The 23,926-nt window shown below is 41.3% G+C and overlaps 2 protein-coding genes across 3 annotated transcripts in view; one reads left to right on the top strand and one right to left on the bottom strand.

Moving 5' to 3' along the window:
• abhd16a (abhydrolase domain containing 16A, phospholipase) overlaps positions 1–584 on the bottom strand; it is a 40,555-nt gene extending 39,971 nt beyond the window's left edge. The window contains exon 1 of the mRNA XM_003228157.4: positions 451–584. Coding sequence (XP_003228205.2) covers positions 451–582 — 132 coding nt within the window. The 5' untranslated portion in view covers positions 583–584. The remainder of the gene's footprint in view (positions 1–450) is intronic.
• Positions 585–666: 82 nt separating this feature from the next.
• Positions 667–20,755, top strand: ly6g6f (lymphocyte antigen 6 family member G6F). Of its 2 annotated transcripts, none has more exons than XM_008121714.3 (6): positions 667–749; positions 5,763–6,047; positions 8,822–9,133; positions 11,744–11,879; positions 12,363–12,400; positions 15,467–18,577. In XM_008121714.3, exons 1-6 carry the CDS (start codon positions 734–736, stop codon positions 15,532–15,534), a joined length of 855 nt encoding a protein of 284 aa, XP_008119921.1. In that variant the 5' UTR covers positions 667–733; the 3' UTR covers positions 15,535–18,577. The 2 variants fall into 2 exon arrangements, with proteins under 2 accessions (XP_008119921.1, XP_008119920.1); XM_008121713.3 differs by lacking the exon at positions 667–749 and adding an exon at positions 1,720–4,033 and having other exon boundaries at positions 15,467–20,755.
• The last annotated feature ends 3,171 nt before the right edge of the window (positions 20,756–23,926 follow it).

The raw sequence follows: 23,926 nt of genomic DNA, 5'->3' as shown, positions 1-23,926 counted from the left end.
TTCTAGGAGAAGGTGGCAACACAATTGAGGGTGGAGAAGAGGAAGTATAACAAAAGAAGCCATAAAAGCCATGCTTGAGATAGGTGTAGCCTCACCCTTTTCTTTTATTCCGTTCGTTTTTACTATTTTACCAATATCTCCTTCAAAGAGTCAGAATAATCCCCCTTACATAGAACATAATAGCTTTGTCCCTCCGCTCCGCCCTGCCCCGCCCGTTTTAGTGTAATGGTTCAGCCCTCCAGGCTCTGTAAAAGAGAGACTTGGGATAGACCAAATCTTCACCGGGGGGTAACGAGGAAAGTAAAGTAATGGACTCGCCCAAGAGCGTACTCCCCCTGCTTGATGTAATGGTTCAGCCCGCCAGCTTCGTTACAAAAGGGGGAGATGGGATATACCAAGTCTTCGCCCGGGGGAGGGGGCGAGAGAGAAAAGTAAGGATAATGGACTCACCCAAGAGGGTTCCAGGAGAGGCTGCGATGGGTCGTCGGCCACATCCCGGAGGCGGCGGATCCTGGGAGGGTCCCTGTCCCGATAAACCCGGTACAGCCGCGGCCCCAAGATGCAGCTCAATAACTTCGCCATCTTGGGACGGACCTGAAGCCGGGCAGCGGGTGGGGAGGGGAGGAGGGAGCGAGGAAAGCGGGGAGCACACTTCCGGGTTTCCTACCGGGAGGGGAAAGGGACAAAAAGGATCCTTGGCTTTCCAGAACGCGAGCCGAGCCTCTGGTTTGTGATGCAACTGAAGGCGGGTAATACAAAAAAGTCCAAGCTCTCATCCAGGCTGAGTTTATCTACAGCAGGCATGGGCAAACTTGGGCCCTCCAGGTGTTTTGGACTTCAACTCCCACAATTCCTAACAGCCGGCTGTTAGGAATTGTGGGAGTTGAAGTCCAAAACACCTGGAGGGCCCAAGTTTGCCCATGCCTGATCTACACTGTAGAATTAATGCAGTCTGGCACCGCTTTTAACTGCCATGGCTCAGTGCTATGAGGTAGATTTCCTATGAAGCGGGTGAAGTGGTGATCCTTTGTGATACAGTAGAGTCTCACTTATCCAACATAAACGGGCCAGCAGAACGTTGGATAAGCGAATATCTTGGATAATAAGGAGGGATTAAGGAAAAACCTATTACACATCAACTTAAGTTATGATTTTACAAATTAAGCACCAAAACATTATGTTATACAACAAATTTGACAGAAAAAGTAGTTCAATACACAGTAATGCTATGTAGTAATTACTGTATTTACGATTTTAGCACCAAAATATCACGATGTATTGAAAACATTGACTACAAAAATGCGTTGGATAATCCAGAATGTTGGATAAGCGAGTGTTGGATCAGTGAGACTCTACTGTATTATGAATTTTTCTCAGGAGGAGGCGATGATTTACAGTGTCATAAGCTGCTGTCAGGCCTATGAAGACAGCTCCTGTAATCTGCTGCCTTTCAAAGCCACCTTCTATGTGTTGTGTCAGGTTCAATACTTGTGATGTGCAGCCTTTGTTGTGGAATCATGCATGGGTCTATTTTTTCCATAATTCTATGCAGAATATATTGAGCGCCCAGTGACCCAGCGGGTTAAACCACTGAGCTGCTGAATTTGCTGACTGAAAGGTCAACGGTTCGAATCCAGGGAGCAGGGTGAGCTGTCAGCCTCAGCTTCTGCCAACCTAGCCATTCGAAAACCTGCAAATGTGAGTAGATTAATAGGTACCACTCCGGTAAAAGGTAACGGCACTCCATGCAGTTATGCCGGCCACATGACCTTGGAGTTGTCTTCGCCTTAGAAATGGAGATGAGCCCCAACCCCCGGAGTCAGACACAGCTAGACTTAATGTCAGGGGAAAACCTTTACCTTTACCTATGCAGAATAAGTCTCTCCACAACTTCAGAAATATAGCACAATAAGGAGATTGGTCTATAGCAGGCATAGGCAAACTTTGGCCCTCCAGGTGTTTTGGACTTCCAACTCCCACAATTCCTAATACCTGGGGGGCTGGAGTTTGCCCATGCCTGGTCTGTAGCTTTTTGGATCATTATGTTCTTTGCCTGATAAAATCTCAATAAATTAAAGTGCATTGTAAGTGTAAAATGATGACGAAGATGTTATGTTAAAAATGATATGCTTCAGTCAACAGAACGTCTAGACCCTAGCTATAAATGCCCAGTCCCTATTATTTATTTTATTTATATCCTGCCTTTCTCTACCCCGAAGGGCACTCAAGGCAGCTTACAAACAGCACTTCTACAGTGCCTTGGGAATAAAAACATAAACTTGAAATAAAAATTAGATTAAAATTGATACATATACTGTATAGAAGCATAATTAAAATACATTCAAATGTTAAAACATGTCCCTAGGTTCCCTGATAATATTTTGTTATCTGCACTTCATCCAATACCCTATGTTACGCTGTTTGCACTATCCCACGTCCAGTCCTTTTATAGTCTGGTCATTCCCATTGTGCTACTGGTTATTGGTTTTCCTGAGCATGGTTTGGACTGAATCCCAACGCAGCCGTTTTATATTGATGTTTTATTTTAATTGTGTTTTTTATCTGGATTGTTATATTTCATTATGTTTTTATTTTATCTGTGTCATGCTTTAATGGATGTTTTGTATTTTTGTCTTGTGAGCATTTTGTCCCATAAGTAAGCTGTCCTAAGTTCCTTTGGGGAGATGCTCTTTGACCTTGTAAAACTAGAACTCCCAGAACTCCACAGCATTGAGCCATGGCAGTCATAGCGGTGTCAGATTGCATTAATTCTACGCTGTAGATGGGTTCCAGAAGTGTTTCAGAAAGTGAGAAACCAAGGGAAAACAATAGTAAAAATATAATTTGAGAATCAGAAGAGAGAATTATAGGTTGAGCATCCTTTATCTGAAATGCTTAGGAGCAGAAGTGTTTTGGGTATTGGATTTTTTTGGCAATATTGGAATATCTTAGTAGCTGAATGAGGATTCAGTCATTAATACTATGTAACAAAATTTGAAACATTTTCTGTTCCTGGTTTGAAAGTACTATTTCCTGTTTAATTGTGCAGTACAGTAGAGTCTCACTTATCCAACATAAACGGGCCGGCAGAACGTTGGATAAGCGAATATGTTGGATAATAAGGAGACATTAAGGAAAAGCCTATTAAACATCAAATTAGGTTATGATTTTAAAAATTAAGCACCAGAACATCATGTTATACAACAAATTTGACAGAAACAGTAGTTCAATACGCAGTAATGTTATGTAGTAATTACTGTATTTACAAATTTAGCACCAAAATATCATGATATATTGAAAACATTGACTACAAAAATGCGTTGGATAATCCAGAACGTTGGATAAGCGAGTGTTGGATAAGTGAGATTCTACTGTACTTACTTTGAAAGTACAGTAGAGTCTCACTTATCCAAGCTAAACGGGCCAGCAGAACCTTGAATGTTGTTTGTCTGTTGGCATTGAATGTTTGCCATATATGTGTTCATTGTAATCCGCCCTGAGTCCCCTTCCGGGTGAGAAGGGCGGAATATAAATACTGTAAATAAATAAAATAAATAAATACAAACACAACCCTGTACAAGATGCTTCAACAAGAAGATGGGAAATGTTCAAGACACCATGACAAAGTTGAAAAACCAACTCATGTGGATGGACTCTGGCCTATATGCCAACATTTCCCTTCCTCTTCATTATATCAGTCCATGTTCCTTTTGATAAGCCACTCAAACTAGGCTCCTCGGGAAGTGTGCCTTGCCGATAGGGCTTGGGATAACTATTCTTGGCCTTCCTTTGGTGCCTCAGCATTGTACTTGGAAAACGAAGCAAGTATAGCCTTGCAGTTGTAGGAAGACAGCAGAAGTGCCTGGCTGGATCATGGCAAAGGGATGTCTCCTCGATTATTTTGTTCCCAGTGGTGAAAAGCCAAAAGAGTTTCCTGTAAAGATGAGTAAAAGTGTTTCTCAAAGTTCTCCAGGAGTTGCTGTTTCGGTTCTGGTTGCTATTGTCTTATGTTGCAAAGTCTGTGTTGGAGAAAGTAAGAGCTTGTTTCTTCCCTTTGGTATTTTATTAGCCTCAAAAGTTCGACAAACATGTTGCTGAGAACAAGTATGTATACCAGGCATGGACCAACTTGGGCCCTCCAGGTGTTTTGGACTTATCCCTACCGGCTGTCTAGGAATTGTGGGAGTTGAAGTCCAAAACACTTGGAGGACCCAAATTGGCCCATACCTGCCCTATTTTCTCTAGTCTGACCTGAGGAAGTTGACCCTAGAATCATGTTAGAAGATGTATAGAGTGCTAGAGAGAACATTGCAAATGTGGAGAGACAATTGTAGATATGCAAAAAAGGTCTGCATTTGCTCTTGTTTGCTTTTAAAGTTCTACATATGTTCTGGGGATTTGTTCAGGATACACATTGTAGTGGTGGAAGCATGCTTGGAAGAGGGATGTTTTAACCCTGAAAAGTTTTTTTTTTTTTCGTATCAGGAGCGGCTTGGGAAATTGCAAGTCGCTTCTGGTATGAGAGAATTGGCCATCTGAAAGGATGTTGCCCAGGGGACGCCCATATGTTTTTGATGTTTTACCATCCTTGTGGGAGGCTTCTTTCATGTCTCTGCATAGGGAGCTGGAGCTGATACAGGGAGCTCATCTGCGCTCTCCCTGGGTTGGATTTGAACCAGCAACCTTCAGGTCAGCAACCCAACCTTCAAGTCAGTGGTCCTGCCAGCACAAGGGTTTAACCCACTGCGGCACTGGGGGCTCCACCCTGAAAAGTGATGCTAGGAGCTTCTTGTCCTCCCAAATTACCGTATTTACCATACTAGATTTTCGCAGTCCTCTCCAGGTATATTGGACTACAACTCCTATTAATTGTAATCTTTCCACCAGTTTTATCACTTGTTAATATCTCATACAAAAAGTGAACTGGAACTCTTGGAATCTTTCAGCTGGTGGAAACATTGTGGGAAGTTATAGTACAACCATATAAAATCTAGATTTTCTGCTTTCAACTGGATTATATGGCAGTGTAAACTCATATAATCCCATTCAAAGCAGATAATTTGGATTATTTGCTTTGATAATCTGGATTATATGGCAGTGTAGAAGGGGGCTAATAGGGATGGAAATCATATAGTCTTCCGGATGTTGAACTGTATCTCCTAGCAGCCCCAGCCAGCATTATGAGGACTGCTGGAAGTTACTGTACAACAACCTTTAGAGCAGGCATGGGCAAACTTCAGCCCTCCAAGTGTTTTGGACTTCAATTCCCACAATTCGTAACAGCCGGTAGGTTGTTAAGAATTGTGGGAGTTAAAGTCCTAAACACCTGGAGGGCCAAAGTTTGCTCATACCTGCTTTAGAGCATTGCTGCTTAAACTCTGGGTCCAATCTCCAGAAGGGATCTCCTAAGCTTAACGCTGAGGTCATGAAAAAAATGGCAGCAGGAAAAGGTTTCTGAATTTTCATATTTACACAAATCTGTGAGCAACAACATGTAGTGTTTACAGTGGACTCCTCAGAAAATGCTTCAGCTGTACTTCATAAAAAGGAAACTCAGCCTGTTTAGCAAGCCTTGCAAATGTTGGTTTATTATCTCTAAATGTTTGGTTTTTATACTTATTTTATATATCTATATTCTTGGTGTGACGTAAAAATTATTGGGCAGAAAGGGGTCATGAATTGAAAAGCCCTGATTTTAGAGGGCCAACTAATCTCCTGATTTCTAATATCGGAGGGCCTAATTCAGTCTTTTCTCCAAAAAGCCATCTACGCAGAGAAAGGTTCATCGCCGGAGCTTCCATGTCCATGTCCGTCTTGCTCTGGAGATCTCACCAGGGCAGTGTCCTGGTACTTTGACCACCAAGGCCATACAACACCTCTCTTTCAAAAACTGGAGAGCAGTCATGTGATAAAGCGTCTCCCATCTTCCTGGGATCGTCTTGAAGTGCTTCAGAATTACGCCCTTCGCTTTCGCAACCTCACAGATAATGATACTGGACGATACTGGTGTGAATTGGGCAATTACTATGACCTTTTGGTTGTCACTGGTAAGTGAAATAACCTTGGAAGGATACTGAAAAATGTTTTGCAGAGTGCAACTACACTGTAGAATTAATGCAGTTTGATACCACTTTATCTCCTATTTGAGGTGGGATTCTTTGTTGTTTTTGTTGTGTGCCTTCATGTCGTTTCTGACTTATGATTGCTCTAAGGTAACCCTATCATGGATTTGTATGCAACTGAGAATGTGTGACTCATTCAAGGTCACCCAATGGGTTTCCTTGGCTCAATGGGGAATTGAAACTTCGTTTCCAGAATTATATAACAACACTCAAACACTACACCATATTGGGATCTTTTTACCCAGGCCAAACTAGAGCTCTATGTTATATCACATTCAAGTGCTAATCATAACTGACTTTGCTTAGCTTATAAGACTGAAGCTTGGATGTATTGGGTTGTTTTAGAGCAGTGATGTAAATATGATAAATAAATAAATAATTTCTAGAATTGAAATAGGAAAACTGCATAATTTGCTGTTGGGTAGGAGATGGTGACCAAGGTATGAGTCAGTCAGCTACCAACTTCAAGGGACTTTCTGCTAGCCTCCCTTTTTGTGATTCATTATCATTAAAACAGGTTCTAACAAAGGATGCCTTCAAATAGAAGACTGATAGCTTTTTTAAAAAAACTGTATTGTCACTGGATTTTTTGTTTTGTTTTGTTTGGTGTTGCTTTTTTGCTAAAATGACTGACAGCACTTAAAATTCAGGCGTTGCCAGAAACCACACACTGAAAGTCTGAGTGGATTAATATTCATAATTCATAGTAGCAGAGTACACCAAGCTATTTCTGTGAATGCACAGCTGTAAAAAAGTTCTAGCTACTCTGAATGCTTTTAGCATGGCACAAGGCGGGGGTGGGAAACATGCTGACTGTTTCAGGGTATCCACTAATAGGTAATTCAAAGGAAATGGATGCCCTAAAGCTGCTTTCTACCTGTAGGTGTGGTGGTGGACATTACACACAGCACATATTGCTTGCCTTCTCTAACAAAAAATGAGGGGCAGGGAAGCCTTCCCAACTCACTAAAGAGAAGATGAGGTTATGAATAGCAATCAATACATCAAATATGTGCTAGTTTTAAAAGTCAATATTTCAAAGGTGGGATCATTTAATAAAATCAAGCGGTGTCACGACCCAGGTAGCAGAGCACCAATAACCATACACAGAAGCCAGAATCTATCTAATATCTTTATTAAGGAAATATATAAAGTTAATAAAAGCAAGCGTATGAATTAGTCCAGGAGTAGACCTTTCAGGAAAGGTCAAAATTAGTCCAAGGAAACAATGTCCAATATGAAATATTAAGGTCCAAAGTTGTAATCCAATAACCGAAACACTCACTTGCCAAGCAAGTGAGGGGAGATGACAAGGTCCTTTAGTCCATGAACTTGAGCAAGGCTAGGAAATAACTTGATTCTTGGAACACAAGGCTTGATTCAAGGCAACAAGGAAACGAGGAGCAAGAATAGGATCCGTGGAATTACTTGGCGAGGTCCGGAAAACAAGGCAAGATCCGGAGAGTAAAACAGGGCTGGAAACGAAGGCTTGAAATCGGGAACAAGGCTTGAAACAGGAACGAGGCTTGGAAACGGAGTAGCTGTCCACACACGCTACTCCGGTAGCTGACGAATTGACTCCGCAAGATCCCCTTGTGGGTAAAACACCTAAATAGGGTCCCGTTTTCCCGCCAAAGAGCAGTTCTCTAGAGAACCAGAAACGAAAGCTATTCTCTGAGTCCAGATGTGTGACTCCTTAAAGTTTCACATGGAAAGCAGACTTAATCAGCTGAATGCTTAGCAGCTATCCTCGCACTCCTGCGAGAGGCCGCTTGAACTCCCCTCTGTTGTTTACAAAACTCATGGCGAGAAAACGTAGGAGATTTAGGTTCAGGGCTTGTTTGACAGACTTCTGGAAGACAAATCTCTTGCAGGTGCAAGGTTTCCAAATCTGGCTGGGAAGGTTCCAATTCTGACTGAAACGGTGAAAAACCCAAGTTTTCCTCTTCATCTAGCACCACAGTGCCAGGAACGGGACTACAAGGCCCATGACTCATCACAAGCGGGGACAAAATGGCCACCTGACAATTTACATAACAGATTCAGGTTAATTGGTCAAAGCAAATGCTTTAATTTCCAACACTGGGGCTGTAGCTGCTGAAATCTTAAGAAATAGTGTACAGGGACAGTGTGCTGACAGCTGGATTGAAGGAAGATCTGTCTCAACTTGCTTTTACACTGTGGAATTAATGCAGTTTCACACCACTTTAACTGTTACGGAATTCTCTGAGGACCCTTCGAGACAGGCCCTATATTCCAGGATCTGATCCCAGGTTTTTTGCCTCAAACGGGATTATAGGAATCCCCACTGCCAGATAATCTGAAATAAACAGAAAACCTGGGATCAGATCCTGGGATATAAGGCCTGTCTGGAAGGGCCCTAAGTTCAAAAGTCTTCTCTGCCAAAGGATGTTGGTGCCTCAACAGATTATCAATCTCAGGATTCCATAATATTAAACCATTGCAATTCAAGCAATGTCAAACTGCATTAATTGTGTGCTTGGTATGAACGATCCATAGTTGGTAAGAAATGTGGAAGTTGCCTTTTTGTTGCTTATGTCCCGTTCTGGACCAGATAGCTCCAAAAATGTCCTAGTGCCAAAAACTTGGTAAATCAGATAGCAGTTTCCTGGTGCCAGAATGTGGTGGATCATTGGGGATTGCTTGTTTTCTGTCTCACTCTTGCTCTCTCTTTCCAGGCAGAAAGCTAATTTTGGAGAGCAATGAGACCAATACTACATGCTATGTCTTGAGTTGCTCCATCTCAGGCAAGAAGCTACTCAGGGATGTGGGCACTTGGTGGGAAGGTGGAGAACAAATCCAGCAGGAAGACAAAGAGGAGAGACACAGCGTCTTCAGAGGGCAAAGAGCAACACAACTGCACATTTGCTTAGAAAAAGAGACCAAGGAGAGGAAAGTAAAATGCCAGTTTCCTCTGAAGACAGAGATCATCTTCACTTTGACTGTGAATGAAGAGGCTCTTGCTAGCAGGTTGCTGCCTATTTCACAGGGTAAGGCCTTTCCCAGACATCTGGACTATTTCATACAACTGTGTTTATTTTGAGCAGGGCTTGAGAAATTTACTTTTATTTTGAGCCAAAATTCTCTTGGCCACTAACTGATCATAGACATGTTTTGGGAAAGGTGTCTCATGCCACAAGCCGGGTGGCCATCTTTGTTTTCCTGTACACTAGTGGTTCTCAACCTGGGGTCTCCAGATGTTTTTGGCCTTCAACTCCCAGAAATCATAATAGCTGGGATTTCTGGGAGTTGTAGGCCAAAAACATCTGGGGACCCCTGGTTGAGAACCACTGCTGTACACTCATGAGAGGGTGCCTGTATAGTGTAGTGATCTGAGCACTGACCGGATCATGATTCTGGAGACCAGGGTTCAAATTCCTGCTCAGCTGTGAAAACCTACTAAGGTGAAGCACAGTTTCTCAGCTCTAAAATGCTCCATGATAGGGTTGCCATAAGTCAGAAATGACTTGAAAGCACAGATCAACAATAAATCTCCAATGGATCTTCACAAAAAGTACACTGCTGGAACTTTATACTTTCCCAGCTCTAAGTATGCTCTCTGAGGATCGCTGGCATTCACTCTTCCTGCTGCAGTATTTTGTTGCCAATCTTGATGGCTTATTAATGGCTACTGCATTATAACCCCTTCTCTTTTCTAACCACAACTGAGATTCAGCTTCTTCAAATCTAAATGAGAGATGCTGTTGACAACTGCTTGGCCCCTGCTTCTAACAGCCCTTGTGGTGACCCTTCCCTGGATCCCACGCATTACAGCCAAAGTGAAGTTGTTCATAGTTGCTATATAATAATAATCATCATCATCATCATCTTTATTTATATTCCGCTCTATCTCCCCAAGAGGACTCAGAGCAGCTTACAGGTACATATATGGCAAACATTCAATGCCGTTATTCAATTGACAAAGACAGACAGACATAAGTACATAAACAGTGGCTAGGCTTTCCCCTTTTTTCATCTCTGGCATTTGGAGGCTGTGCTCGACTCAGTCATGAGGAGGTGCTGTTGTTCCATTATTCAACACCGAGGAGCCTTTTGTAGAGTGACGCCTTCCTGCAGGCATGCTTTTTTTTCAGGGGTGCCTTTTACCTCCATGCCAAAGCGGCACCTATTTATCTACTCAAATTGCTGTTTTTGAACTGCTAGATAGGCAGAAGCTATGCTGATAGTCGGAGCTCACTATGCCCACTTCTTGAACTGCCAACCTTTCGGTTGGCAAGATCTTCTGTAGCTGGCAGTTTAACCCGCTGTACTAGCCACGGCCTCACCCAATTAATCCCAATTAACAACACCTGTGAGTCACATTATCAGTTTATCCGGCTGATGCAAATCTCTGTGACCGTTAGCTTTTTGACTCTTTTGGTATGGATTTCTTTATCCCAACATACTAGCAGTCTGCAAAACTACCAATCACAAGGAAGCATCCACTGCCACCACCATTGCCCTCTGTCTTATCACCTCTCTAATTCTGCTATAATAGCACTCTAATAACTGTGTGTGTGCCAAAACATTTTAAAGAGTAAATAAAAATACAAATCAAGATTCCTATATTAATTCATCTTGCTTTAGACAGTGTTTACCTTCAGATTAACTAGTTTACCAAAAATATCTCACATAGACTGAGAAGAAGAATGTGTGAAAATTGAATCAAGGGACATGAACAATTTAGGATATGCAGATGGCACCATACTGCTAGCAGAAAATAGCAAAGTCTTGGAATATTGCTGCAGACAGAGAAGAAAGTGAAAAAATGAGTTTACAGCTGAACATTAAGAAAACAAAAGTAATAGCAACAGATGACTAGCATAACTTTAGAATAGATGAAGAAGAAATTCAAATAATTCAAGATTTTCTCTACTTTGCCTCAGTGATGAGTGAGAATGGAGATTGCAGTAAAAAAATCAGAAGACAAGGACTTTGAAGGAATGAAACAAGATACTGGAGTGTTAACAAATATAATTGAACGCTAAAGTTTTAGGACTGAGCATATTTCTGAACGGGTTCTGTTCATTGATCAAAATAAATATATCTCTGTATGATTGTGAAAGCTGGACAATAAAGGGACCAGATATAAAGAAAAGCAATTCATTTGAAATATGATTCTGGATACATGTTTCATGGCTATTGTGGACTATTAAAAGGGGTCCGAGAGCCTTTGGAAGTCAAAATGACTAAACTAAGGGCCCTTCCACATAGTCATATAATCCAGAATATCAAGGCAGAAAATCCCACAATATCTGCTTTGAACTGGGATATCTGAGTCTACACTGCCATATATTCCAGTTCGAAGCAGATAATGTGGGATTTTATTCAGCTGTGTGGAAGAAGCCTATTGTCTGGCCAATAAACAATCTGTGTCTTCATTCTGTGCAGGTCTCCTAGACCTCAGATCAGACTCATCCTAGCTTCAGGTATCACTTGGGAGGGTACTATAAAGCCACTATTTTAGTCTTACTCAATATCAGGATTTTGGAAAGTAAGGAAGTGGGACACATGCATTCTTTTGTGTTGGAGAGAAACCTAGAATTTCATGTCTTTCCTCCTGTCTCTCTCTATGGCTTTCTTTTGAAATATCATCTCAGCAAAAGACTGTTTGTTGACTCAATGTCTCGAAAGCAGAGAAAATGGAGGGCCCTGGATACCACTGGCTGTTTGTGTTGCATTGCAGTTTTTCATTATATTTGCTCTGGGGATGATACTCTGGAGAAGGATCTGCAGGTAAGTTCCTGAAACTTGTTTGCGGTGAACTAGTTTCGGTTCTCTGCTTGGGTGCTCTGTTTATGTGATTCAAAGGGTTCACAACTCTAGAAATGGAAGATTCCCTCATGAAAACAACAAATCCCAGAATTTTTAAAGAATGAAGCCATGAAGTGGCATTAATTTGCTCTAACAATGTAGTATTGGGAGTAATGATTTTTAGGCTTTTTCCACTCTTGTATCTATGGGTGGATGTGGGGGGCTGGCTGTACATGTAATTATTAAAGAACAGATAAATTGCTGATGCTCACAATTCACAGAGTCTGCTGTTCTAGGTAATGACCTTATTTTGTTTAATAGTATGGTGTGCTGTGATTTATTTCTATATACTGCATTTCCCAATATTGTTGAGGGATCTGCACATTGCCTCTCTGGCCAGTGGAGGGCATTATTCACAACATTTTTGTTGTGCTTTGTGTGATTATTTGCTATCTTTTCTTGTAGGGAGAAACACGAAAAGCATCTCAAAGGGCTCCAGAAAGGTAGGTAGATAAAAACAGCCTGAAAAGTGAGAGCTTAAGTCTGTCCCGAGAAAACCTAAGCACTAGACCAATCCAACTTCTGGCTTTTTTTTAATGTCTGGGAGAGGAAACGGCAGTGGCACCTAGGGATGGCTAGAACCCTAAAATGGCATTGGTACTTTCCCCTCTCCATGGAATGACCCTCAACTTAGGTTATATTAAAATCCATAATTTTGATAATAACTTGAATAACATAAATAATAATGGTATGTCTTAGAACTATAACCAGTTCATGCTAAAAAGGAACATCCCAAACTCTGGATCTAGAGCTACATAAAGTTGTACTTTTGATGGCACTTTAGAAATAACAACAATAACAACAACAACAACAGCAATAATAACAACAATAATAATGCAGGTAACTGGTGAAAGTGTGAATAGGTTCCATAGTGCTGGGATCACTAACCGTACGCTCCCCAAATATATTATGTGTCGTCCACACTCCATGACTAATGCTAGCATTCTCCTGGACTTTTTTTTCCCTTGTCTAACACTGAGGAGCCTTCGGTGGTGCAGTGGGCTAAACTGCTGAGCTGGCTGACCAAAACGTTGGTGGTTCGAATTCAGGGAGTGGGGTGAACTCTCGCTGTTAGCCCCAACTTCTGCCAACATAGCAGTTCGAAAACATGCAAATGTGAGTAGATCAATAGGTACCACTCCGGTGGGAAGGTAACAACACTCCATGCAGTCATACCAGCCACATGATCTGGAGGTGTCTACTGACAATGCTGGTTCTTTGGCTTAGAAATTGAGATGAGCACCAACCCCCAGAGTCAGACTTAACTTAATGTCATGACTAGACTTAATGTCAGGGGAGAGCCTTTACCTTTACTAACACTGGACTTCATCATTTGAAGTGGTGTCTCCTGCCACTCTTCTGTCTTTGCTGGCTTTCTCTTGCTTGTCCTTTCTGAAATTCTAGCATTTTGGTTAGTGCCCGTCTACTGCTACCCATTAAAATGCATTTTGCATCTTGACAAGCCCAGGGTCAGGTACTGGGAGGAGTGAAGACAATAAGAGTGTGCATTGTTTGTCATATAGTAAATATAGTCATTGTCTGTCATATATCATATGCTAAGTCATATATGCCACTGGGTGGTGAGCCTGGCATGGTGAATGAGGATCCATGAACATGATTCAGAGTTCTACCTCAAAAAAGAAAAGCTGAGCCTCTGTCTCAGGCATCCAACCCCACTGTTGTTGTTTTGTTATGTCCCCACTTTAATAATAATAATAATAATAATAATAATAATAATAATAATAATAATAATGTGTTGATTAGGGCTTTTATGGCCAGAATCACTGGGCCACTGGGAGTTTTCCGGGCTCTATGGCCGACTTCCAGAAGCAATCTCTCCTGACATTTCACCTACATCTATGGCAGGCATCCTCAGAGGTTGTGAGGTCTGTTGGAAACTAGGCAATTGGGGTTTATGTATCTGTGGAATTTCAACAGAGAGGAGGAAATCATGGAAATAAAAAAATCTGGCTACCAGTATTTAAAAAACTCTAAAATTAGGACAGTAAATAAAGAACAACACTAAAAAAATGGAATTCCAGACAGAAAACAGTCTGAGCCAGCTAACACCTCCCAACAAAGGCTCCCCCAGGCAGGAAGCAGTCAGGCTTTGAAGCTGCAAGACCATTCAATGCTAATCAAGGTGATTAGCTTTGATTACCTTGATTAAGTGGCCAATTGCCACATTCACACTTGCCTCAAACAGACAAGAGTTCTTTCCCCCACCCTGGACATTCCACAAATATCTAAACCCCACTTGACTAGTTTCCAACAAACTTCACAACCTCTGTCATAGATGTGGGTGAAATTCACAGCAACCAAATAATAATGAACTTCATTTATAACCCACCTTATCTCCCTGACGAGACTCAGGGCACTTTATTCCACAGCGGGGAAGAAGTGACTCTTCAGAAGCATTTTAGTCTCCTGAATCAGTATATTTGTCAAACACAGAATACAGAACACCATTTTAAAAAATCAGCAATATTAGTTCAATGTTCCAGTTTCACCCCTTTCGTCCCACTTTTCCCCCTTGTTCTCCCCTAGCCTCATATGTGATTGGACTTCATGTATAAGTCAAGGGAAGAGTTTGGGAACAAAACTGTATCTTTTCATATGACCCATTCATGTCAAGAATCATTCCGCAGAGAGGGGAATGCACCAATGTCAGCTGGGTAGCTTCCCATTGTGAATTCCTTTTCCCCATCAAGACATTAAAAAATGCTAGAAACTGTGCTATGAAGAAGTGAGTAGAGTGGGTCAGTGCTTCTTTTTGCCCTCCCAAGATGCACTAGACTCTTGCTTTGACTGAATGTCTAGACATGTACTTGAGTATATAGGTTATTGCAATGATGGCAAACTGATTTCAGAGTGAAAAAGCAATTTCCATTCAATTCAGCAAGAAGGAGAGCAAAGGAAGGGGATGAATCTTGTACTCCGCAACGAATTTGGGCAAAAGTAAATTGTTGCAGCTTCTCCTTGGATGAATAAAATACAAACCAAAATTACCGGGCATTTAACAAACAGTAAAAAATGACATCTAATTTACAACACACCCCATGTGTAAAATACAGTGTGTTTGAAAAAGAACTCCCTATTCACCATTTAAATTAAATGGTACATACAAATAAAACATAATTTAAAAACGTACACCAAATCGTGGTATGTGGTACATGTAAATGAAACATAATGAAAACGTATGAACTAAAACATATAAGCAGAACATTGCTGAAATATGAACTACTAAAATCTTTAACAGCTTGACTCCTAGATTTTCTGTTTTTCCACATCAGTAACTTCATCCATCTTGACCACAGTCTGGTGATCCTTGGCCACACTTGTCCTAGTTTTCATCTGTAAAATGCTGAAAGGCATAACATTCCTAATATTTTGATGCAGACGGGGGTTTTTTTGTTAGCTCTGAGTGAGGGATGGAAAGGATTCTCTAGCTCAAATTGTAAACAAGTAAAAAACAGACGTAGTCATGTTGTCCTATCTATTTATTGCAGATGTTTCTAAGCCAGTGTACAAAGCACAAGTCTATGAGAATGTCAAGAACAGATCAGAAAAGCTGTGACAAAGGGAAAATTCGGCTTCAGACTGAGTCAATCAATCCTGGACCACACCCAGCAACTTTGAAAACATGGTCATATTTTTCTTTCCCAGTTTAAATTATTTTCCTCTGGATCTCTTTGTGAATATTCCAGTGAGGAATACCCTCCTAAAGATCTAAACAAATCTTTCCCATTCATCTGATTTGTGAATGTGTTGAACCTAGTGCCATTGGAAACTACCTAGACTTGCACCAACCTACAAAATGCAAAAAAAAAACACCCTTCCAAACTCTAAAAATGAAACCAGTCCACTATTGGGATACACTTGTAGTTTTGAGAGAAAATTGCTCACTGAAAGGAATGTTGTATTCTTTTCCTGCTAATTTTGGGGGATGGTTGTGGAAGATCAGAAAGAGCCTTATGTCTTATGTTTTAATGGTCTTAATTATTTTACTCACAGTTATATGTTTATTGTTTAGATATTATGATGTGGTTTTTACATGTATATTGGCATTGAATTTTGCAATTATTATGTTGTAAACTGCTTTAGTCCTCTCAGGGGTGAGAAAAGCGGTATAAAAATGCAGAAAATAAATAATATCCCCACCCCCAACTTGGGCTGCACACAAGAAATAGTCTTAATAAAACCCATATGAAGGAAATATAATTCTGTAGGTCTAGGGCTACATGTAGAGTTAATGTAGTTTAACACTCCTTTAACTACTATGGTGCAATGCTATAGAATCCTGGGATTCATAGTGTAGCAAAGCACATATACTCCTTTACAGAAAAGGCTGAAAACCTCATCAAACTACAACTCTCATGATTCTGTACCATTAAGCCATGGTAGTTCAAGTGGTATTGTTATAGAAACCCTGGTAACCCAAAGAGAACCTCAAAACCCAGAGTTATGGAAGAGCAAAGCCCAAGATTTTCTTTCACTCAGAAACCTAATTTAGGCTAAATCCACAGATGATTTTTAGCCTGGACACACAGGTTCCGTATATACACAGTCACAGGGGGAATATAGGAAATCCTATCACCCTTCAGACTGCAAGCATAATCCTCTAACAATACCTTTGCCTTCCTAACAATGGAGCCCAGCCAAAGGTTGCAGAAGTTACTCAACACCCAGACAGATCCTCTTTTTGGAAACCCATTCAAACTATGCCAACACCCTTGTCACCCATTGTTTAACTGGTCAAGAACCATTGTTTTATTCTGGGTTAGACAGGAATTGAGCTATTAGCACCCATCAATTCAAATTCTACCCACATTCTTTACCTTCATGCACCCATGAGAGTAGGGACCAAGAAACTGCTACAAAACTTCAAATTGAGCAAGGACAATTTATTAAAGTTCCTGCCAGACTCAAGAACTAAGTAGCGGCGGCAGCAATGACACACAGTGCGTCTCAACCAAACAGCAGTGGAATCCTAACTGGCCCCAAATTAAGTCAATCAGCACTCAGAGTGGCAAAATTCCTTTGTTTTGAACTGCTGTCTGTGGCATGTCAGTTTTTGGGAGCCCAGACCCTGCTGGCATCTATTTTGGCGAAGTGAATAAAGCCTCTGTGCCTTTTCCTTCAATCCATTTGTGTCTCATTCGATTTTTGAAGCTAGGCACGCTGCGCCCTGAACACACGATTTTAGCTGAGCTGAAATCACATAACAATACCAAATTGCATTAGTTCTACAGTGCAGATGCACCCTAGATGTATAATTATGAACAGTGAGACAGCTGTCTGAGGCTGCAGATAGCGGAGAGCAGATACCAGGTATTGGAGGATGGTATGGGTGATATGCAACCTGCTCACATGTGGTCCCTCAGGTGTGTTGCTTTCAAATATAGAATTATAGATTTGGAAAACACCCCAAAGGACATTGAGTTCAATCCCATTCTGCCATACAGGAATACACAATCAAAACATTCATGACAGTTTGCCATTCTTCTTCTGTATACAAATCACCAGAGAATAATCCACCACACCCTGAGATGATGTATTCAACTGCTGAAGCAGCTCTTGCTATTGGGAAGTTCTTCCTAATAGTCAGTTGAAATCTCTTCCTGTAGTTTGAATTAATTGCTTCATATCCTAATATCTGTAGCAGCAGAAAACAAGTTTGTTTCCTCTGCAATATTCCATCTTTTCAAATATATCAACATGGCTATCATGTTCTCTCTCAAACTTCTCCAAACTAAACATACCCAGCTCTCTAAGCTGATTCTGATAGTGCTTAGCTTCCAGCCCTTCTTTGAACATGCTCCAGATCTGATTAAAGCCGAATATATTGTTACTATTACTTCCCTTGTTGTAGATGTTATCCTAGTATGGAAGATGTTGTTCCACCACCGCTGTTGCAGAAAAATGCAACATTCCTCCTAGTTGTCTACATGTGAATGGAATAGGAGAAACTGGAACTCATGACTCAGGCAGCAAAATGACTAAAGCTAGCCTTATAAATGAGTTGTGTAAATGTGTCAGATTGAAATACTGGCCACCCTTGGGTATGGACCACTTCTTTCTCATGAAATATTCTCCATTTACAGAGTTATTTTTTAGATTTGTTTCTGGCTCAAAATTTATAGAAAGAAACACTTGGTAACATTAATCTGCGTGTGACTTTTTTGTTCAATTGTAGCCTGTCACCATCATGAAATATACCCCTTTGAAACTGTGTCCATATTTTAGAAGCACCCTGTAAATGAGTGGATTTATTACTGTGTTTTTAAAAGGTTTAATAGAGACTGCCAAATGGAGAAAGTGAATCATGGCATTGTGGAAATGTTTTCTTTTAAAAACCTCTCCCTCAGCCTTTTCTGCTTCAATGTAAACCACCCCATCCCCTCCCTGAAATTATTTTTCATATGTGGGAAAGCATATAACTTTGGTAACCTTTGTGTTTTACCCTCAAAGGAGAATATGCTTTTAAGCAGGCAATGCTGTTTAAGCAGGCTTTTAACAGTTAAGCGGGGGGGGGGGGGGGGCAGTTAGATTGGATGTTTTATTTATGTTTTGTTTGCTTATAAAATGATTGAAATAAAATGGTTTGAGTTGTGTTTAAATCATATTGGGAATGTATTTAAATCGTCTGTCTCCTGGAGCTGACCGTCACACAGTTGGAGAAAAGCTGCATACAATTGAAGAGAGAGAGAAAGGGGTGGTCACACCAAAGAGGCTTGAACAGAATAGCGTCAAGGACTGCATGAGATCAGGTTGAGGGTCAGATATATCCCTAAGGCCAGAAACCCCCCACCTCTGAAATGTGGTCTCAGGTTGCCAAGTTGTCACCATGATGCCATGCCAAAGTTCAGTGAAGGGCCACTTCTCCGTTCCTTTCATGCTTCCTTTCATGCTTCTCTGTAAACTTCTACAGCTGTGAAGTTTGACAGGACATAAAAATGTGACATAAAAATTTGCACATGCATTTTACATCACTGGAAATGTCTGTATTTGGAGGCACTTCCCCAAACACAGTAGACACTCTGTTAACTGGAGTTCCAGGAACTTGAACTCTCAAGCACCTGGGAAAAAAAGTTTTAAGTAAAATTGCACACTGCATTCACAAAGCTGTTTTTATAATACAGTAAAATTGTGTGGCATTAAGGAAAGTTTGTCTTTATTTGCTTTTAATTACTGTATTTCAATATTAATGTCAAGTCAAGGCAGAATATGTTGGAAATAGCAACCTTCTACAAGCCTCCTATGCTAGTTATTTGTTATGTATATATTAGATTGATTATTATATTATATGTACTAGCTTGAGGCCCTGCAGTGCCCAGGTTGTTAGAAGAAGGCATTGTTTTTGGATGTTAGGTAATAGCACTTAAGTTTGGTCCAGATCCAACATTGACTGGGTTCAGTGCTCTCTGGATAAGGGTGAATTACAACTCCCAAATTCCCAAGGCAATCACCCCCAAACCCTGACAGTATTCGCAGTTGGCCATGTTGGGTCTGTGTGCCAAGTTTGGTTCAGATCTGACGACGGCTGGGTTCAGTGCTTTCTGGATAAGGGTGAACTACAACTGCCAGATTCCCAGGGCAATCACTCCCAAATCCTGGGCTGGGTTCAGGACTCTCTGGATAAAGGTGAATTATAACTCCCAGATCTGAGATCAATCACCCTAAAATCAGGCCTGTATGCACAGTTGGCCATGTTGGGTCTGTATGCCAAGTTTGGTCCAAATTTGACGTCGGCTGGGTTCAGTGCTTTCTGGATGAGAGTGAACTACAACTCCCAAAATCCAGGTCCATTCCCACTAACCCCTGCAATATGTTCATTTGGTCATGGGGCTTCTCTGTGCCAAGTTTGGTCCCTGTCCGTTGTCTGTGGGGGTCACATTTTCTCTGGATGTAGGTGAACTATAACTCCCAAAATCAAGGTCCATTCCCACTAACCCCTGCAGTATGTTCATTTGGTTATGGGGCTTCTCTGTGCCAAGTTTGGTTCCAGTCCATTGTCGGTGGGGAGTCACAGTATCAGTGAACGTACTGGAAGTCCCATCAAGAGTGACAAGTTTGGTCTCTTTCCCAAACCTCTTGTTCAGTTGCGGATCAATTCATCTATTAACTGTGTGATATTGGAAAGAGTAGGAAAGGGTTGAGGGAGAGGCAGTGGGCGGGTTCATGCAAATTACGGAACCCTGGGATGTCCATTCTGGAGGAAAAACAGAACATCTGGGACCCCGTATGAAAGCCTTCACTTGGGTGTGGGGCAGAATGGTGTTTGTGGAGGACACTGGCAGGGTTTGGGCTACCTGTTCATGGTGATCACTATAACCTGCATGTCAGTGGAGGGAGGGCCATTGGTGTCTCCTGCTCAGTGGGAACTATTGCTGTTTGTGAAGGCAGGAGGCTGTCTGTCTAAGTGGACACCTCCACCACATACACACATACATATTTTTCACCTTTATTATGTGTATAGAAGATAGATAGAAGATAGATATAGATATATTGGTATGCAGTTTTTCCCTCAATTCTGGGAGGGACTACAGACCATGTGACCAGATCTGGAACTGTTTTGTTCAGTTGAGTATAGTATAGTAATTGGTATACATTAGAAGTTAGTTGAGTACAGTATGCATCAGAAGAGAGTGTTAGTCTGTATGTAGCAGAGAAAGGACTGAAACAGAATGCTTAAAGAACAGACTGTTTAAACTTTGAACCAGTAAACAATGTACCTGTATTTTGAATACATGAAGTTTTGTAAATAAACCAACTATGTTAACTTTTAACAAAAACTACTTATTTTGGTCTCCTGAGAGCATGATTTAAAAGCAATGTATATTTTATGGGAGAGTAGGTTTTTTTGGCAACTGAAATAACACTTCTGAAGATCTGCTATATATTTTATGCACTGGATATCTTTGTTCCTAACAGTTCAAAGAGAAAACCAGGGATATCAGTCTAACAGCTGAGACACCTAAATTGCCTTGCATGAATACTAGCGGATATTACAATTAAGGAGAAGATTGACTCAAGCGAGTTTTTAAATCTTCTCAAGAAGACAATACTTTACAAAAAGGTGTTAGCATTCTCTAAACTCATCAATCCCAAATCAGCCACCCTCTCTGTTCCATCAGTTTTGGGCAAGATTGCTGGTGTGACAGTGAGACGAACATTTCTCAGCCAGCACATGTATAGTTCTGTGGTTCCTACTAACACCATTGCTGTTGCCTTTGGGGACTAAAAGCGTTGAATAACAGGCCTTTGCCCAAGGAATATATTTCTAGGAATGTCCAGGTCCATCAGCACAACACTATGATCAACTTCATCTGGTCAATTTTTGTGTATCTTATTCTCTCTAGGATTTTCAAAGTGACACAACTGTCAACCACTGATAGAACCAGAATTTAACTTGAAATGTTGTCATCCATCCTGTAGTTTGCCATAGATACAGGCATGCCTCATGTTTTAAAGTTTGCAAAAGTTCCTGTCTGGACTACATCTGCCAGAAGTCCTTAGACTGTCTGGACACTGACCATATTGGCTACAAATTCCGATAGTTATAATTTAAAAAATAACTCTTCCAAGCTCTTCCCTGATCTGATAGCTGTGATCATCTATGAAAGGAAGATTAATTTCCTGAATAGGGAATGGAATATTGTGTACAGGTCTGGGCACCACCCTACAAGAAAGAAATTGGTAGGCTGGAACTTGTCTAGAAAAGTGTATTGAAAATACCCCTTGAAAGCCAAGCCCTATGAGGAGTGGCTCAGGGATCTGGGGATGTTTATATTGGAATAGACACATTTAAGAAGGACATAATAGGCCTGTTAAAATATTTGAAAGGTCCATGCCTTAGTTATCTGCAGATTGCATCACTGTAATGCCCGCTACGTGAGGCTGCCCTTGAAGATGGCCTGGAAATTGCAGTTGGTACAAGGTTGGTGGCCAGGTTGCTAACTGGAATGAATTACAGGGAGCGGTCAAGCCCCCTGTTAAAACAACTCCACTGACTGCCAATAAGCTTCCGGTCCCAATTCAAGGTGCAGGTTATTACCTACAAAGCTCTAAACAGTTCAGTTTCTGCTTATCTTCACAATCACATCTTCCCCTATGAACCTGCATGGGCTCTAAGATCTTCTGGGGAGGCCCTTCTCTCACGCCCACCCCTGTCACAAGCGCGATTGTTGGGGACGTGGAAAAGGGTCTTCTTGGTGGTGCCCACCTGACCCTGGAACTTTCTCTGCAGGGAGATTAGATTAGCGCCCACCCTGTCCACTTTCTGTAAAGAATTAAAAATGTGAATGATCCATTGTGCCTTTGATTAAGCAGTTTGCGAGAAAATTGTGGTCCCTCCAGCCATAAGTCAACATCTTGCTCTGACCCTTTAACATTGTCTCTGTCCTATAGCTGTTTTGCTCAAAATGTCTTGGCCCTTCTAGCCCAAATTTATCATCTGGCTTTTGCACTTTCCCACCAGCCCTGCCCTTGCAACTGTTTTGCACAAGCTCCTGCTTTGCCCTTTAGTTAAGTAAATGGCCATTATGTTAGGCTATTGATTGTTGGCTGATGGTTATGTCTTTATGATGTTTGTTATTTGTAAATTTTATCGTGTTATATTTTAACCTGTAGTGTCTGAGCTTGTCCCCATGTAAGCCACCTCGAGTCCCTCAGGGAAGATGGTGGCAGGATACAAAAATAAAGTAGTTATGATTATATTGTATGACACAGCAAACAAGATAGATATGCTGGATTTCATATCACAAAATCACAAGTTGAACACTTCCCAAGTGTCTAGGACTGTGTGATGTATTTTCAGATGATGCGTGCAGATCCCAGTAGGGTGGCCTTTTGCAGTTGGCAGATCATGATTTTGTCAATGTCTATTGTTTCCAAATGCCGGCTGAGATCTCTTGACATGGCACCCAGTGTACCCATCACCACCGGGACCACCTGTACTGGTTTCTGCCAGAGTCTTTGAAGTTCAATCTTGAGGTCCTGATAGCGGCTGGGTTTTTCCTGTTGTTTTTCATCAATGCAACTGTCACCTGGGATGGCAACATCAATGATCCAAACCTTTTGCTTTTCCACAACTGTGATGTCTGGTGTGCTGTGTTCCAGTACTTTGTCAGTCTGGATTCGGAAGTCCCACAGTATCTTTGCGTGTTCATTTTCCAATACTTTTGCAGGTTTGTGATCCCACCAGTTCTTTACTGCTGGCAGGTGATACTTGAGGCATAAGTTCCAATGAATCACTTGGGCCACATAGTCGTGCCTCTGTTTGTAGTCTGTCTGTGCAATTTTATTTATTTATTTATTTATTTCTAACCTTTCTACCCCACCCTTCTCACTCGCAGGGACTCAGGGCAGCTTACAGACTGGCAATTTATTTTCTTACAACAGCTGAGGATATGATCAATGGTTTCGTCAGCTTCCTTGCACATTCTGCATTTTGGGTTGTTGTTGTTGTTGTTGTTGTTGTTGTTGTTATTATTATTATTATTATTATTATTATTATTATTATTATGTCACATTGAAGATGTGGCAAGCTTGTTTTTTGCTGCTCTGGAAATGAGGACAAAAATGTATTCCAACTGTAGGAAAAGATATTCTACCTAAATATTAGGAAGAATTTCTTGGTGGTAGGAGCTGCTCAGCAGTGGGATATTCCGCCTTGGAGTCGCCTTTCGGCGGGGGGGGGGGGGGAGCAGAGTCTGTTTTATTGTGAATTCTTACATGGCATTATGGGGTTGAATTGGATGGCCTTTGGGATCTCTACCAACTCCATGATTCAGAAGATGCAGTAGGGATTTTACTTTCTCCTTGTGATCCTTTCCCTCCTCTCAATCATTCCAGGTTATAGCTGCCCTTTCAAAAGAGAGATCTGATTTGGCAGAGGTATTTTGAAAGCGAAGCTGGAAGTTGAGATGGGGCAGCAGAGTAATGAGTCAGTCATTCAGGCATCAGAG

This window comes from Anolis carolinensis, chromosome 2 (assembly GCF_035594765.1).
Source record: "Anolis carolinensis isolate JA03-04 chromosome 2, rAnoCar3.1.pri, whole genome shotgun sequence".
NCBI classification, from domain to species: Eukaryota; Metazoa; Chordata; class Lepidosauria; order Squamata; family Dactyloidae; genus Anolis; species Anolis carolinensis.
This window is presented reverse-complemented; position numbering and strand designations above follow the sequence as displayed.